This window comes from Mytilus californianus, unplaced genomic scaffold, assembly GCF_021869535.1.
Source record: "Mytilus californianus isolate M0D057914Y unplaced genomic scaffold, xbMytCali1.0.p SCAF_5, whole genome shotgun sequence".
Classification (NCBI taxonomy): domain Eukaryota; kingdom Metazoa; phylum Mollusca; class Bivalvia; order Mytilida; family Mytilidae; genus Mytilus; species Mytilus californianus.
Genome location: NW_026262701.1, coordinates 79,986,014 through 80,003,676, shown reverse-complemented (window position 1 = coordinate 80,003,676; position 17,663 = coordinate 79,986,014). Strand labels below are relative to the sequence as shown.

The 17,663-nt window shown below is 32.0% G+C and overlaps 2 protein-coding genes across 3 annotated transcripts in view; one reads left to right on the top strand and one right to left on the bottom strand.

The window, feature by feature from the left end:
- Positions 1-12,016, bottom strand: part of LOC127703100 (NAD 5'-nucleotidase-like) — a 58,576-nt gene extending 46,560 nt beyond the window's left edge. For both annotated transcript variants that reach the window (XM_052207529.1, XM_052207530.1), the window contains exons 1-6: positions 11,870-12,016; positions 6,127-6,379; positions 5,275-5,361; positions 4,539-4,681; positions 935-1,060; positions 455-577 (exon numbers count right to left, since the gene is read on the bottom strand). In XM_052207529.1, coding sequence (XP_052063489.1) covers positions 455-577; positions 935-1,060; positions 4,539-4,681; positions 5,275-5,361; positions 6,127-6,295 — 648 coding nt within the window. In that variant the 5' untranslated portion in view covers positions 6,296-6,379; positions 11,870-12,016. The remainder of the gene's footprint in view (positions 1-454; positions 578-934; positions 1,061-4,538; positions 4,682-5,274; positions 5,362-6,126; positions 6,380-11,869) is intronic.
- Positions 11,428-17,246, top strand: LOC127703101 (uncharacterized). Its single transcript, XM_052207531.1, has 2 exons — positions 11,428-11,494; positions 16,129-17,246. Exon 2 carries the CDS (start codon positions 16,129-16,131, stop codon positions 17,131-17,133), a length of 1,005 nt encoding a protein of 334 aa, XP_052063491.1. The 5' UTR covers positions 11,428-11,494; the 3' UTR covers positions 17,134-17,246.
- Positions 17,247-17,663: the final 417 nt, after the last annotated feature.

The window sequence follows — 17,663 nt, the reverse complement described above, 5'->3', positions numbered from 1 at the left end:
GATTGGCCAATAGGAGAAGACTCTGTCAAAAAGTTTCATTTGGTTCACAATAACAGATAGTAGGTTTTACATTTGATTTGTAATAACTTGAGAGAGAAACTTGGGAGTAGACAAACAAAATATTTAGATGCAGCTTTAACACTTTTATTGTGTTATGCTTGGTCTGCACCCAACCGTATATCTTTCTACTTTACTGTACATAGATGTCTGCAATTTTCACATTTATAACTATTAATTTCATATATAAGAATTTCTAGCATAAAATTTTCTAATGTTTATATCAATTTGGACTAAACAGTCAATAATCCTGCATCTGAAATTTACTTATTAAGATGAAAATCTTATCTTTTAAACATGTTAAAAATTATCTACAATTTTTCTGCACTAATAATTTTAGATTATTTCAACAAATTTTGTTGCCCCGTAAATTAATACAAATCTTAAATATATATACCACTTCTAGACTATAATCATGATCATGTCCTCCAAGAATCAAATCTATGTCGTCAACATTCTCTGCTAATCTTCTATCATTGGGTGTTCTCATGTGTGTTAAAGCTATTATTACATCTACTCCCTACAACAAAATATAATTTTGTATCATTAGGTCATGACTCATGAATGCTATTTATTCCCTACAACTTCTGTCATTGGACCATCTGCCTTCATTCAATTTAGGGTTAGAGTTACATTAAGGGTTAGGACTAGGTTATTATTCATAATAAGTTAGGGTAATGATTTGGGGATGGGGCTAGTGTTAGATTGCTATTTTTAGCAATACAGAAACATATATTTATATAAATTTATTTTAGAAAATGATAAGTATTCTGCAAATTTTTGTACTTCTGATAAATGATAAAAAAAATTTCAATAATACATTAATATATAAAACATTATCTGAACTCTTAAAAAAAACTTAATAAAGCAAATCTACCTGTTCTTTTAATGATCTAGTTAGTTCATTCCCTCTTTCTATATAATCTTCAAATGTGACATCTTCAGGATCTAAAGTTGCTAATGTATCAATCCATTCATGTTCAACTAAACCGATCAATCCTATCTAAAAACAAATTCAAATAATGCTGAGAGGTTGTTATTGTTCATATTGATTGATTGATTTATTTGATGATTAATTACTAGTTAATGTCTTGAATAGTCTTAAAATCATGAAATAGGATGTACAAAATATAAGATGTGCGATTGTCACACACATTTCATTATTTTTCACAGTATTCACATTTTATATATCCCACAGGCAAAGTTGACCTTTAGATTTGGCTATTATTTTTTGGTGCTATTTCGGTCATATAGTTCTTTAACTGTTGTAGTTCTTATACAATCTTAACTTTCAAATATTCGGTTTTGAGCATTCCAGTTGAAGGTAAATCCAGAAAAGCACTTAGGATGCAAGAAGTTAAAAAATATTTTTTTCATTTTTATATTATTTGTTTGTCATATACATTTTATTTTTTCCACATCCTGTTTTTGAAATTATTCAAGACATTAACTGGCAAATATTTAGAAAATAAAACAATCAATATTTAAGGAATGACTGTAATATTTTTTCTGTCTATGAAGAAATAACATCAAAAATGTGGTACACACTGAATAACCCGCGTAGCGGGTTATTTTTAAGTGTGCACTACATTTTTTATGTTATTTCGAATAGACAGAAAAAATATTACAGTCATTTCTTATAATTTAATTCTAAATTTCATTTTAAACCAGAGTAAACCATGAAAAAACGTTGATGACGTCACGGTCACATGACAAAATTATGTCTATGAGCTGATAAACAAAACAACGTCAGCCAATCAGAAGACGCGTTACATCCAAAATTAAATTATAATTTCATAACATCCAAGGCTTTGAAATATTTGGATTTCATAGTTCCTTAAGAAGGTAAATTCAGGAAGCGGTGCAGATGCAACAAAGGAGGAGGAATGATAAGAGCCAATATTTGGCCACTAAAATTGCAAAAAATAGTCAGCTCATTCAAGCCTTTCAAACTTTTGTTAATTTTATTGACAAATCAACTAATTTCTTTAATCTGAAAACTTTAGTAGAGAAGCATCACCTATGATGTCATGAACATGTAGAAATTTTATGTTTTTTTTACCTAAAATGGCCATTTCACTCTCAAGTTTTTGGTAAAAATTTACCCCAAAAGATATTTTACACACATTAACATAATTTCTAAATATTAATGACAAAATCTCAAAATGAGGTTTTTTCACATTTTTTGCTGTTTCGCACTAAATGTAAGATGTTTGAAGCCACAATACCAAAATGTAAAACAAAATAAAAAAATATAAATACTGTTGTCTGACAGACTAATTATATAATGTCTTATGAACATCTGAAAGACTTTTTTGTAAATTAATAACACTTTTTGATTTTTCGAATTCAAGGGGCCAAAAAAATGACCTAATCATACTTTTTCCTATGATTAATAAAGTGTTATTTTCATTTTGTATTTCAAATACATTGTACATTTCTGTGAACATATCCAAAGTTCAAGTATCCACAGAAGGACTCCATAATTATTTAATGAACATTGATAAAAATATAGGTCTGTATAATCATGATCTGTTTTCCAGTCCTTTTATCTGATACTTTCTGAAATTATGTTTAAATTATGCTTTTTAAAAGTTATTGACAATTAAAGATACTTTTCCTTACTAAGCTTAAAAGAATATCATATTACAGTACACACATCGGTCTTAGTAAAAAATGACTGATAATTGTAAATTCTAGCAATGAAATGTGACTGTAACATCTTTTGAAATATCTCTATGTATATTCAGTAGATAGTTATTGACAATGTAGTTGGTCACACAACTTCCATCAATTTACTTAACATGTACACCAACAAGAATAATTTTCAACTGATTTATATCCTAAGATTTGATTATATAAGCCTGTACAGTTTCAAATGAAATTTAAAAAATAAAAGAAGAATGTGTCTGTGGACACAAATGCCCTCGCTCTAGCTTGCTTATAATACGTGAAAATACATTTTGAGAGCATTTGAAGTCACTGCTAGTTTTTAAAGAGTTCTACTGTTCTAGTCCTAGGTAAGTTCTGTTGTGTCCAGTGAATTTCTCAGTTCTTGAATAATGTTTTGGTTCTTTTACTTCTAATCTCTGTTAGCTTTACTTGTTTATTTGGTAGACTAAGCATTTATGACCTTATTAGTAGTTCAGTAATGAAGATCACTCTTTGAAATTTTCCAAGTTATAAAGGGGCATGACCCTAGAACAATAAGTGACATCGAATTCTTAGCAGTGTGTATGAGTTTCATAAAATCTGCATGAGGTAAACATAAGTTAGAATGTGGGGGCATAAAAACATAAAATCAAATTTTGACATTAAAACATATTAAAATAAAATGCTTCGCTGAGCGCAGCCTAATATGACTGCAAAGGTCGAACCCTGAACAGTTTGGGCAAGTTTGGACACAATATTCAAGCTTTATACTGTCAGTGTCTGAATTTGGATTGTGATCAAGTTTTTGACATAATATAGGTTTCTGACACAAAATAAATGTGGTCAAAGATCTTAAAAATTTGAAATGGGACATTTAATTTACCTAGAATGGTTTGATATCCAAAATCTAACAACATGGTTAGATTCAGCATATAAAAAAAAACACCAAAAATTCAATTTTAGTTGAAATCAAACAAAGTTTAATTTTGGACCCTTCAAACCTTAATATGGACTAATTTGAAAACGGACCAAAATAAAAAAATCTAAATGCACAATAAGATTCAGCATATCATACAGTCGCAATAATTCAGTTTTTGATGAAATCAAACGAAGTTTAATTTTGGACCCTTTTGACCTCAATGTAGACCAATTTAAAAATGGGGCCCAATATCCAAAATAGTAATACAAGGTTAGAAAGACTTTAAATTAATCCCATTGAAGTTGGTTTAAAGATTTTATTTATTTTCAATTGAAAATTTCTTGCTATTGTGCAATACTGTGCAATTGAAGATTTCTTGCTATTGCCCAATACTGTGCTATTGTACAATACTGTGCAATTGAAAGATTTCTTGCTATTGCGCAATACTGTGCAATTGAAGATTTCTTCTTGAAGCTTTTCAAAAAATGTCTGGAAACTAGAAAAATGCTTGTTTTTGGCCCCTTTTTTGCCCCTAATTCCTGAACGTTTAGGGCAATTACCCCAAAACTCAATCCCAGCCTTCCCTTCGTGATATGGAACCTTGTGGTACAATTTCAGAGAGATCCATACACTTACACACAAGTTATTGTCCGGAAACTACAAAAATGCTTGTTTTTGGCCCCTTTTTGGTCCCTAATTCCTAAACTGTTAGTGCCATAACCCCTAAATCAATCCCTACCTTCCTTTTGTGGTATTGAACCTTCTGGTAAAATTCCATGGAGATCCATACACTTAAACTTAAGTTATTGTCCGGAAACCAAATGTGTCTTCCGACAACGACGATGACATCATACCATTATACGAACGCAAAAAAATCTTTGCAGTCATATAAAAAAATTATGTGTTTAACCTTTATTCCATGTGTTTTTATAATATGCTGTGTTTTTCCATTTGCTAGTGACTTCTCAGATAAATTGTCTATCACATTACTTAATAGCCAGGTACAACCCTTTGTCTTGGTCATAAATTCCTGTAGATGGTCTACTCCAAAATCTGTTTTAATGTAAATCAGATATATATAATATAATGTTTATAGTAAATAAATCTTGTTGAAAATTTTGAATACTATCTGATTTAAAATTGTTTGCCAAGAAAATTATTGCACTGAAAAGTATAAGAAAACTTTGGACTCAGATCTTGCTTACCATTCTCTTTCAAGATATATTTTGTGGTTTCATTTTTACCATTTTTACTGATATTGGCGATTGCAAACTTATGCTATAAACATGCACTTTACCAAATGCATAAGAGTGCTATTTTTATTTCTTGCACTGGGTTGATACCACTGTTGGTGACTGCTAGCCCCAAACATATAATTAACTCGGTAGTAAGTCTTCACATTTTCAAATACTTATATACATTCTTGGATTTCAAGTTCTTGGGTTTGAGCGTTCCTAATGAAGGTATATCAATTTCAGCATTTGGACACACCCCAAATTTTTTAAATTGTAATATTCATGTTTAACTGCATATTTTATAAAATGTATTCATATTTAACTGAAAATTTGATAAAATGTAAACTGCATATTTAATCAAATGTAAACTGCATATTAACTAAGATATCTGATAACTGTGTTGTTTCTTACCAAAGTCATGATTTCCAAATACAGCACACTGGACATTTAAACTGTTAATAATTGGTATCATCTGATCCCCTTTCATAAAAATACTCACTAAAAACAAAAATTCATATATGTCATGTACAAAATGGAATGTTGTCAGATACTTGTAAGCAAAGTGTAGACACTTAAGGATCAGTATTTCAATCAGATTGAATGTTATAATATTTTTGAAAATGTTATTTTCCTAAGGCAACAGACAAAATTTCACTAAGGTCATTTAACCTAGTTTGTTAAACAATGATACTGTTGTAAGATTGTCCACTCTACTTGTAGATGATTCCGTTGGACTAATCATGTGCTAATTGTCATTTCACAAGAACTGTCTATATAATGTATTTTCTTCTTTTCATTGAAGAAGACATGTTGTTCATTCTTTAAAGAATGTGGTTTAGATATCAGATATTTTGTCTCTGTTAATTGTATTCACAACTTGTCTAGATTCATGGCAATTTAAAGCTTGAAATATAGATGAGGGTCTTGATTGGGTTTACAGTGCAGAGAATAATGGGGCAAAAAAAAAGAAGGAAAAAGAGAGGAAAGAAATGAGCCTAAAAAATTTAGATAATGGGGTGTTGAAATATAAACAATGGAGAAAGAAGCCCAAAAATAAATTTTTTTTTTATAAATTTCAAAATACAAAATTAAATACCCCCTATCAATAGCCTTCAGGCTTGTAGACATTTGCTGAAGACCATGTTTACCCTTAGATTTCCTTTCTGGTCTTTTGATTTGTGTGTTTCTGTCTTATTGACATTATATCCAAAATCTCTTCTTAATCATATATAATGTGTAACTTATTGTCAAACCATTACTTACTTAGTGATGGATTGAGTATATCACCACTAAAGAGTACTACTGGATTTAATTCTTGACAAGACTTAATGTACGATGCCATCCTAGCTGCCCCTCCTTTTGGCTCCTCTTTCTGAGGTTCAATGTTGTACACATCATTAAAGTGGATAATGGTTATTGCTTGTCCACTCATTTTACTGCAGCTAGTCTGTTGGTATTATACAGTGTCTTTTACTTCTTTCTTGTTCTCCAGTACTCCCACAGTTGCTTGTCACTTCTGAAAATATATTATATATATATATGTGTATAAGATGACTTTTTTCATTGCAGATTACCATTCTTAGGAACCTTTTTAATTAATTGTGGGCATTTTCCACCACAATCATATAAGCAATAGACTATTTTCATATTACCGACTTTTAAATCCGATTTAAAAAAATTTTGACAGATTACCTTCTCTGTGGTAGGACATCATAGTACTCTGTCAGGTAAGACCAACCCCAAAAAAGTAAAATCAAACATATAATTGGTGCAATTAAGGCCAAGTTACAGTAAATGGGCTATGCCACAGATTTTAGTAAAATTTTGCATACAACTCTGGCTCGATGAACTACAACTGAAAATCGAAAAAATAATGCATTTATCTCTTAAATCATCTGAAATATTACTGATTGAAATCTTTCAAAATGGGTGAACATTTGTATAGAAAGCACAGAAAATCAGCAAACAAAAAATTTGTCTTAAAATCATCAAATCTCTAATACATAGATTATTCTTCAAAAACTATATGTTGTTGATATCAAAGTTAAGAAATGTATGTACCTGTTTTATGCTACCATTATAAACATGATCATTAAATCATTGTTTATTATGCAAGCGATAAAATATGAAAGCATTTATTACATTGTGGGTCAACACAGATTGTGTACTGATTATTGTACTCAAAATGAAATAAAAACTTTAATGACACCGACAGACTGACAATACATAACAATTTATCTACATGTTAAATACTTTAACATTTATTTGTACAGTGTACCATGCACTAGCATTATGACTTGTAATTTATGATATTCTAAATATGAACTACAACGTATTCCAACGAATTGTTGTCAGCAAAAAGCTTTGGAGTCCTATTTTGAAATTTGAATTGTCAGTTATGATGTATATATATTACATACATGTGACTTCAACCAAATTGTCAACGATTATAGGCATATTTTACAGACATTTTACTTATAATACTTTTGAAAACAAGTAGATTTGGGGTAAACAACAATAAAACTGCAACCAAGCAACACAGAGAACCTTAAATGCAACACACAGGGCTTACACTACTTCAGAATCATAGGGAGAAGTGACTTCTCTTTTTGAAACTGAGAGGGAGAAGTGGTGAGATTTGAAAGAGAAGTGCTCGTTCAATTGTGGTGCTACAATGTTTGGTTTTTACTTTATAACATACAAAGGGCCATATGTATCTTTTGTAAAATTTGTACCTGGGTATAAAGTAACCATGGTAACAGTTCAAATTCAAAGTTGTTTAATTTTATCATATCTAGTTGCACAATCATATTAGTCCTCTGGTCAGAAAAAAGCAATTAAATAAATAAAAAAAAGATTTTTTTTTATATCAAAAAGGTGAAGAAAGTTGTTATATCAATTAAAATTCAATTAAAAACTACCCTGTTATCATGTTTATGAAACTAAGTATTTCTCATTAAAAAGATATATAATTTTAACAGTTTTATTAAACACAGTTAAGCTTGGGCATAATATAATTATATTAGTGTTATAGTCCCAGAGTTGAGCAACTTTAATTTATAATTTTCAGGCAAATTTCATCACGTTCTAATGAAGTAACAAACTTATTTTGCCGAAAGTTAGAATGATTTGATGTACACTCTCGAGTAACAAGTATCGGAAGTGATAAAAAATTTGTCTTTATGAAAATAACATGCATGCAACCAACTTTAAAATCAATGCTTTAACCTCTTTTCTAAAGAAATTAAATCGTTTATGTCTTTGAATTTCTTTACTTTTAAATAAAAAATTGCTGTTTCATCAACTTGGTAAATGTTGAATATTGCCGATGACGAAAGCGACTGAAAGTGAGTATCGTGAACAACAGGGCGACAAGATTTCATTTTGACAGTTGGGCAAAGCAAAGTGACGGACGGGAAAGCGACTTTCTCGCCCCAGTCGCCTGCTAGCGTAAGCCCTGACACAGATTAACAAATTATATAACTGGCAATAAGATAAACATTACCGACAACAGATAATATAACTGGTAAAACAGATATTAACATATACATACATTGCCTTCAGGTTTATATGATCCGTTCATCCTATTTCGACTCTTCAAAATTCAAGAATCTATCCTAAACTGAGGTAAATTATATGGCCTTCCAAATACTGTTTCGATTCCTAACATCACTGAAGAGACATTAATTGTCGAAATCCGGATATGGTGTACTAATTTTTGCACCTTTAGTTTGCGGTATACCGTCTTTTCCGCAATATTCAACATTTACCAATGGTATACCGCAAACATGAGGTGCAAAAATTTGTACACCATATCCGGATTTCGACAATTAATGTCTCTTCAGTGATGTTAGGAATCGAAACGGTATTTGGAAGGCCATATAATTTACCTCAATTTAGGACAGTCAGGGGTACTACTTGTACAAGTTATCTTTATTTACTTGAAGAAGTAAAAAAAATATACTCATATAAGTTAATTATAATGTTTGAATAATCTCCCCTTAATTTTCTCAAAAATTTACTTGTATAAGTAAATTTTTTTTACAATCCCACAAAAATTCTCAAGTTTTGAGATGTAAAAACATGCCTTTAATGATTTTTCCCAGGTTAGCTCATAATTTTTGATTAGAGTTCAATGTTTCATCTCATTAATTCAACAAAGAAACTGATTGCGCAAAGATCTTAAGTATTTGCGCAAGGCCTTCAAAAATTGCCCCTTGGGGTCTTGTAAATGAGCAGTGTTCTGAAGATAACAGACAAATGAGATTTTCATTGTCCATGAAATTACACTTACACGATTAGTAAAGACATCTGCAAAGGACAGACAATTTAAAATTCTATTAGAACAAAGAAGTCCTAAGAATTCAAGAAAAGAAGATAGGATGACTTTTTTACTTATATAAGTAAAAAAATTTGAATGTCTAAGGGACATAACTAAGCCAAAAATTTATTTACCTATACAAGTAAATAAAATACACTTGTATAAGTATCCTACAAATTTACTTATATAAGTATATTAATATTACTTCTTCAAGTAAATAAAAATTACTTCTACAAGTAGTACCCCTGACTGTAGGATAGACTCTTGAATTTTGAAAAGTCGAAATAGGATGAACGGATCATATAAACCTGAAGGCAAATATAATACAAGCCCAAACGAAAAAATATAAATAGGTCTAAATTGAAAACAACGTTCAAACCTATGATTGCGTTGGATAAAAACCGCAATTTTTATAGGTGTGCATGCAAAACAAATTTCTAGGAGAGGCCGGGGTCAAAATACAGCACAAACAACATTTTCCAATATATATATTTATGGCAGCCAAGATAACATCAATGGCAACACAGATAACTTTACTGGCAACAGAGATAACCTCAGTGACCACACTGATAACGGTACTGGCAACACATATAACCTAACTGACAACACAGATTCATGTAACTGTACTGGCAACACAGATAACTTAACTGACCACACAGATAACAGTACTGGCAACAGAGATAACTGTACTGACCACATAGATAACTATACTGGCAACACAAATAACATAACTGACCACACTGATAACTGCACTGGCAACAGAGATAACTTAACTGACCACACAGATAACTGTACTGGCAACACATATAACCTAACTGACTACACTGATAACTGTACTGGCAACACAGATGACTTAACTGACCACACAGATAACTGTACTGACAGGCAACAGAGATAACTTAACTGACCACATAGATAACTGTACTGGCAACACAAATAACATAACTGACCACACTGATAACTGCACTGGCAACAGAGATACCCATAACGTCACTGACAACACAGATAACTGCACTGGCAACAGAGATACCCATAACCTCACTGACAACACAGATAACTGCACTGGCAACAGAGATACCCATAACCTCACTGACAACACAGATATATTAAAATGTACTGGCAACACAGATAACCTTAACTGACCACACTGATGACTGTACTGGCAACAGAGATAACTTAACTGACCACATAGATAACTGTACTGGCAACACAAATAACATAACTGACCACACTGATAACTGCACTGGCAACAGAGATACCCATAACCTCACTGACAACACAGATATATTAAAATGTTCTGGCAACACAGATAACCTTAACTGACCACACTGATAACTGTACTGGCAACACAGATAAATGTACTTGCAACACAGATAAATGTACTTGCAACACAGATAACATAACCATGATAACTGGCAGTGTTACAGCTAGGCTAGTGTTACAGAGGGTGCGGAGCCCATCCTTTTTTGAATGGCACCCTGTGCTCTTTTTATAGTTTCCAGCGCGCCCTTTGCCTTTTTCAGTGTGCACTGCCTTTTTGGAGATCAATTATATTTCATTTTCATTCATATGAAAATACTATAATTTTACATGGCTATTTGTGACAAGTTTATGACCCCAAGCTAATTAACTACATGTACAAGTAATCCACTAATCGTATCGGTCACTAATCTTTTAATGATCCTCTGACATACTTTGTAATTGTTTTTTCCTTTAAAATCAATCAGTCGTAATTTCAATTTCAATGTTTCTCAAACCACCAGTCATTTATCGTACATTTGTAATTTTGTCATTTAAATGAAATTGACAAAAAGAAGAAATCTACATTGTATTCGTAATCATGGTAATCCATATAACTTTCAGGAAAAACTTTCAACAATTCAAATTAAAAAAAATAAAAATGAAAATATCAGCATAAACATGATAAAAACGTTAAGTAACGAAAATATAATGCAAAGGCATATATTATAGGACTAGGGTTTAAATTAGCATTCATCCTTACTAAACATGCTAAACTTGTCAGTTTTGCTTTGATAAATGTTGATGCAGTCACTGTCAATACATTTTATGACAATGATGATTAATTTAAATACATGTACCTACATTTAACTGCTATGCATCTCATCTGTTCAATTCTATCAAGGAGACATTATAGATATTTTAATATCTTCTTTATAGGTTATTTTCTCTTTTGTACATTTTGATGGTTTTTAGTTATATCATTAAAAATATTGCATGGTCAGGTGACATGTGTGAGGGAAGTAAACACCTGTCTCTTGTCACACAATCTTTTAAGATAGCTACCAAAATGTGAGTATATTTATATCATTTGGAAAGTGTTCCAAAAGGACCCACATACTACATGTACTACAAAATGTAATCCTTTCAGTACAGTTTATATTATCATCAGGCCCGTAGCCAGGAATTTCCAAGGGGGGTTACATGGACTCGCGAAGCTCACTTTAACAGTTACAACAATTCAAACTGAACGTCGACTTTAACAGTGCTTATTTGTTTTCAAGGGGGGGGGGGGGGGGGTCGTACGAACACACACACACACACCCGGCTACGGTTGTGATCATGACTATGTTGACGAAACTTTTTCCAGGTCGTCTGCACGCCAGCTCGGTCATTATAATTTGGCACGTAGAAAACTTATTTTGACTATTATGGTTTAGCTCTTACCACCGTAATTGCGTCGTTTTCTTTCTTTTAAGATCATTTCATACACTCATGTATATATATATATATCTACACATGTCCATGAATTATTTCCTTTTCAACTGTTCAACGTTCACAAACTTTCCAAAACACAAATATTCTCCGGAACAGTAGCCGGAAATAATACGTTCATTTCCGTGCGGATATGTAATTTTAAATAGTAGGACTATTCTTTAGAGCAAGAATTTGTAGACTTTAAAAAGTAAAGGCTATACAAATCATTGACTACAAAAAATCAAAAATATGTCATTTAAACCATAATAATGTATTAGAATAAATGAAAACAACACGTTATTAATTTCATGCGTCCTCATAAAAGATCATCATCATATTGCAACTATAATTTCTTAATCGACCCAGTCGATAGAAAAAAAATACCGTGGCTAAGCATTAGATGTTTAGGCCACAACAAAGAGTTATCAATAGTAAGTTACTGTTATTCTAACTAGCTTTTTATACTTTATGTCAACTGATTCGATCAGCATCATTATACTAGAAATCAAGATTATCCATCATTTTGTTATTTTGTAATTTACGACTGGAAACAATCAACATACTTTGGACTTTTCAGTAGTCTATTTTTTTTAGCCACATCAGTATCTGTACACCACGTATGAACAGGCGCTTGGTACATTGATTCCTTTTCTTTTTCTTTTTTTTCAGGTGGTGGGGGTGGGGGGTGGGGGCGGAAAATAAGGTGAGATGCACAAAATATCATATAAACTCCTGTTGTTGAAATATCATGGATAAGAGCTAGAACACATTAACTAAGTGAAAATAAGTTTAAAATTAAATAAATTTTAGTTCATCTGTATGCATGTTATGGAGTTTAGTGTGGCGTCATTTCGCTTAACCTGGGACATAATATATTGATAGATGGTATAATAGTCCCAGGCTGAACTATACATTATTGTTAAGGGACCAACTAAAGCCCGTCCGGGTGCGGGATTTTCTCCCTGCGTTGAATAATAAACATTATCTTTTGGTACACTAGATGATAAACAAAACTACAAAGTCATGTGAACCTTACTAGATTATTATTTTTAGCACGGAAAGTTAAATGTTTGCAAGAAGTACGAAGCATTCCGAATTATCATCAAATCCAAGTTTTTAACCATATTTATAAAAATGTAAATAAAAAAAGCTTCATTCTCACAAATAGTCAGTAAGTAATACATTGCATGGGCAACACAAGAATGTTCATGAAAAATTACCAATCAAAATGCTCAGCTACGACTGTGATTGACGTATCACGGAATAAATAAAATACTAATTATAAATAAACAAATATTAAATAATATGTTATGTATATGTTTTTATATTCGGTCAAAAGCTCCTTGGTGCTTGTGTTGTATATTTGACTTATGCCGAATCAAAATGTTTTTCTTATACTTATTCTTATTTAATTAAAATACATTTAGCATAATATGAGGCAGTATTTATTTTGGCAACAAATTCCATCGTTTGTAAAGGAAATCTCAATTTCGACTGGGGAGTCGGAGAATGTCGGGTATCGACGGGGACTGTATAGGCAAACTAAATATTTTGTCAGAATTTTCGCATTTTACCAGCAATCATACCGCATCTCCTTATTTCTATAATTGTTCTATTTATTTTATTTAAAAAATGTATGTTAGATTTATTTAATATTTAGGTACATACATTTGAAATATTTAAAGAAGGAAATAAATTATAAATTAATAAAAAAAGAAAAATATTTTCATTATGTAATTTAGAAAATATAGTTAATCAATTTAATTCTTTATTTAAAAATAAAATATGATCTTAGTCTTTTCTACTCCAGTAATTAAATTATATTGAGATATAACGTTATATATAGTAAATGTGTTTCATGAGGTCATTCACTTCATGTCAAATAAAAAGGATGATCGTAGTTAAAATAAATGCAGGTGCTTCATGCGTTTTGCATTGATGCATATAAACATCAAAGTTATTTGGCATACCGTTCATAAGTTGTTTTAAGGAATATCTATAGCAGAAATTCATGTGTTATTATCAACTGATAATGTACTATGGTATCCCAGAGACACATATATAAACATGTGTATATATCATGTATATGTCTCTGATTATCCTTTGAACTATATATAATTTATGTACTGCATGTGATATTTCCGTCATGACTGAAAAGAAAGGAAATTCCAATAATTAAAATTTCTTGCATTTTACCAGGAAATTGAGTGTGTTTTATTCATTTCCTTTAAAAAGGTCGTAAGGCAAGATTCCAAACTTACACTACCCAAGAGCAACCCCTGCATGAGTAGCATCCACAGGTATGCATCGTCTACAGTGTTAATGTCAATGTGCAGTCCATAAATGAGTGTTGCGATAGAGGACACTATAAGTCCCGTTACAACACAGACTTTTTAAATATCACTGACTCATGAATTTCTGTAATACTAACATCATAAAGACGTCAATATTTTATTCATTGACAACATATTTGTTGCTGTTAGTGAACGTGTTATTTAACAGCCAGCTGGCTTTCTTTGGGAACAATTTAGCTCCTTTTCACGCCAACTTGTTCTTTTGTTCGATCCATGCAGGCTTCATGCATATAGAAGCTTTTATAACTAGAATGAAAACGGAGCTAGTATTATAATTTAACTTCTGGTTCCTCTTTAAATATTTACCGTTTTGTTACTGAATATCTAAAGTTTGGTGACCATGCTAATATGCATCTATTCCTTTTAACTTGAAGTAAAGGATTACACAAATAGTTAGGTCTGTTTCATATAGAAATTGACAGAAATATGTAATACTAAACTTTATGACAGATACGATGATTTCAAATTATCCATATCAATCTTTCCATTTTCATATTGAAACATTTTCATTCGTTAGGCTACTTAATATGGAGTATATATATATCTCCCAGTTGATACGATATTCGAGGGGCCTGATGGAGGGGTCTCATCACGATTCACGAGTTGATTTTTTTGTCAATCACGATTCACAGAAAATAAATTTCCATGATCACGGATCACGAAAATATAAAAAAAAAAAAAATCTGTAGAAAAACGGATCACGATAGCGAAAATGCGCCGATCACGAAGAACGAAAATAATCCATCAGGCCCCTCATATTCCACATCTTGTTTTCTTGAAATGATTTTTGTGACAGAGAATTGTTGCTTCCTATGAAGTTGTGGACCAAGGGTTCTTAATGGTAAAGTTGAAGTCAACACATATATTTTTTTACTAACGCCAATATGATTTGAAATATTATAAACAACTGCAAACAAAAAAATCTTTTATAATTATAAAATAGCTAGTTAATAAAATTTGTATCCAGCATAAAAATGTCAGCTGCCAGTGTTAAAGTAGGGTATACATGTATGTATGGTGTATGGTAACATTCAATTTTCCCGTCCGTCAGTGAATCCATGCTGGGGGTTGGCACCTGTTTGGCATAATGCGGGATCACTTGGTGATAGATGTCCTCATGCATAAATGTTAGAACTTTTCGGACCCTATCCAAAATATCATCTTATTTCAGTTGCATTACAAAGTTTCCTTCTTTCATTTCTTTTGGCAGTCATCCATTTTTTTTTTGTTAAACCTACTCCTGGATTTATTTTTGATTTGTTCTTATCCTGAGTATGAACGAAATATTTTCCACTGGACGTTAAGCAAACATATAAAATAGCCTTTTGACATAGATGCTGAAAACTCTTTTGATATGCTGATTTCGCCCTTGAACCATCCCTTACCAAGAAGCATTGCGATCTTTGACCCTTGCTGAGGCCTTGTATTGCTTTGCCTCACTAGAAAAAGGACCAAGCTATACCACTGAGCCATTTACAATTTGGTCCTATGTTCAGAAACACACCATAATGTTGCTAAAACTCAAACGTAAAAAGATGTTCAGAAAATAAAAAAAGAATAATAAAAAGAATGACAAAACGATACAAATCAAGACGCACCAATGTTGCTGCGTTTGAAATGCATTTCAGGATTAATCCTTATCCTCAAGGACTTAGCGCGGAAATTTCAGTCAGTTCAATATGTATCAAATGCATGAGAGCAATAAAACCAAAGACAGTCCTAGTTCATAATAGAAATATGAAATTCTTTCGTATATTTTCAAACCATTATGAATGAAATGAGCCTTATTCCCTGAATAATATTCATGTTTGCTTGACAACTGCCGTTGTCGTTATTACAAGTCATATCAATTATTCTTCAAAATATCTTTTTCAGATGTCTGGAAACAGAGCGCCATCGGTGATTACATATTTTGATCATTCTGGCGAAGGGGATATCTTAATACAAAATGTATGTGTACCTAAAGATCTTTGCCCAAAATATACTTATTATTGTTGTCTAAATTGGAATATGGGTGGAGTTGGAGGTGGATACTGTGGAATACAGTGTCACGAGGACGGAAACTGCTTCATTTGTTCGTTATGGGATCCTCCAGTAGGAACACAAAGGTCGATAGAATCAGTTTTCAAGTCTGAAGGAAATTCTTTTACAGAACGCTTTGGCGGGGAAGGAGAAGGGTTAAAGTACATGAACTTTGAACACAGATGGGAACCAGATCAATGGTATACTTTGGTTGTTCGAAGATGGAACAAGAATGGTAACACGCAATTTGGTCTCTGGGTATATGATACACAAAAATCAAAATGGATACGAATGGTAACTATGGATTTTCCATTACCAGATATATATTTTTCAAGTCCTGTAGCTTGCTTTGTTGAAGATTGGCATGGCAATGGTGAAAATCCACGTGGAGCCAAGTACAAGGGTACATTCAAAAGAAGCAAAGATGGATGCTGGGAATGTTTGAAAAATGGGCAATACTTGGTAAACCAAGAAGATGCTTGTAAAAAGTGGAACAACAATTTCAGAATTGAATCAGTTGACTGTGACGAGTTAATGATGCAAACGGGAGGTAGAACGAAACCAGGATGTGATGATGCTAGAGGTCAAATTTCTATGGATACCAACATATGCAAGCCAAAAATACTTCCAGTAAGTTTTGAAGTAGTAAAAGTTACAGAATCAGTAATCGAATGGAACGTAAACGAATCAAGCACACCACAATTTTCTTATTGCATCTCAGTCAATGGTTCTGAAATCGAATCAGCAATAGACCCAAGTTGTAGGCAAGTTAAAATTCCACGTTTCCAGGGAAGTACAATTGAAGTAAAACTTCAGGATATCATAGGGCAGGAGGTTTCACAAATTGTTACCGGATAGAATCTTGAATTAACAATGACAAAAGTTTTTGTTTTAATATAATTGTACATTGCGGGACAGAATCTGATTATTATTTAAATTCTAGTATAAACTTGGCTAATATTCAAGCATCATTCATATCGTATATCAATAACTTAGTCTTGCTTATATATATGCATTTTGTATTTTTTAAGAAACGATGACTTCCAGAAATATTTTCTTTTCCATTGCTATTGAATGGGTTCCATTCGGAGTTTGATACCAGTCTGTACTTGGAGGTTTTGGCCAATCGTCTTTGCAACTCTTGAGATTTTTATAATTGAATAGATATATACATCATAAGACTTGGTACATGCATGTAGGTGATGAAAGAAACACATGGGGATATGGTTATTGACAAAGATGTGTAGTGACCTTTTAGTCTTAGAGCCTCTAGCCTTTGTTAGTCTTGTATTATTTTTATACGACCGCAAAAAAATTTTTGTGGTCGTATATTGGTATGACGTTGGCGTCGTCGTCGTCGTCGTCGTCCGGCGTCGTCGTCCGAAGAC

Coding starts and splice junctions, on each gene's coding strand:
- LOC127703101 (XM_052207531.1), top strand. CDS start 16,129: ATGTCTGGAAACAGAGCGCCATCGGTGATTACATATTTTGATCATTCT.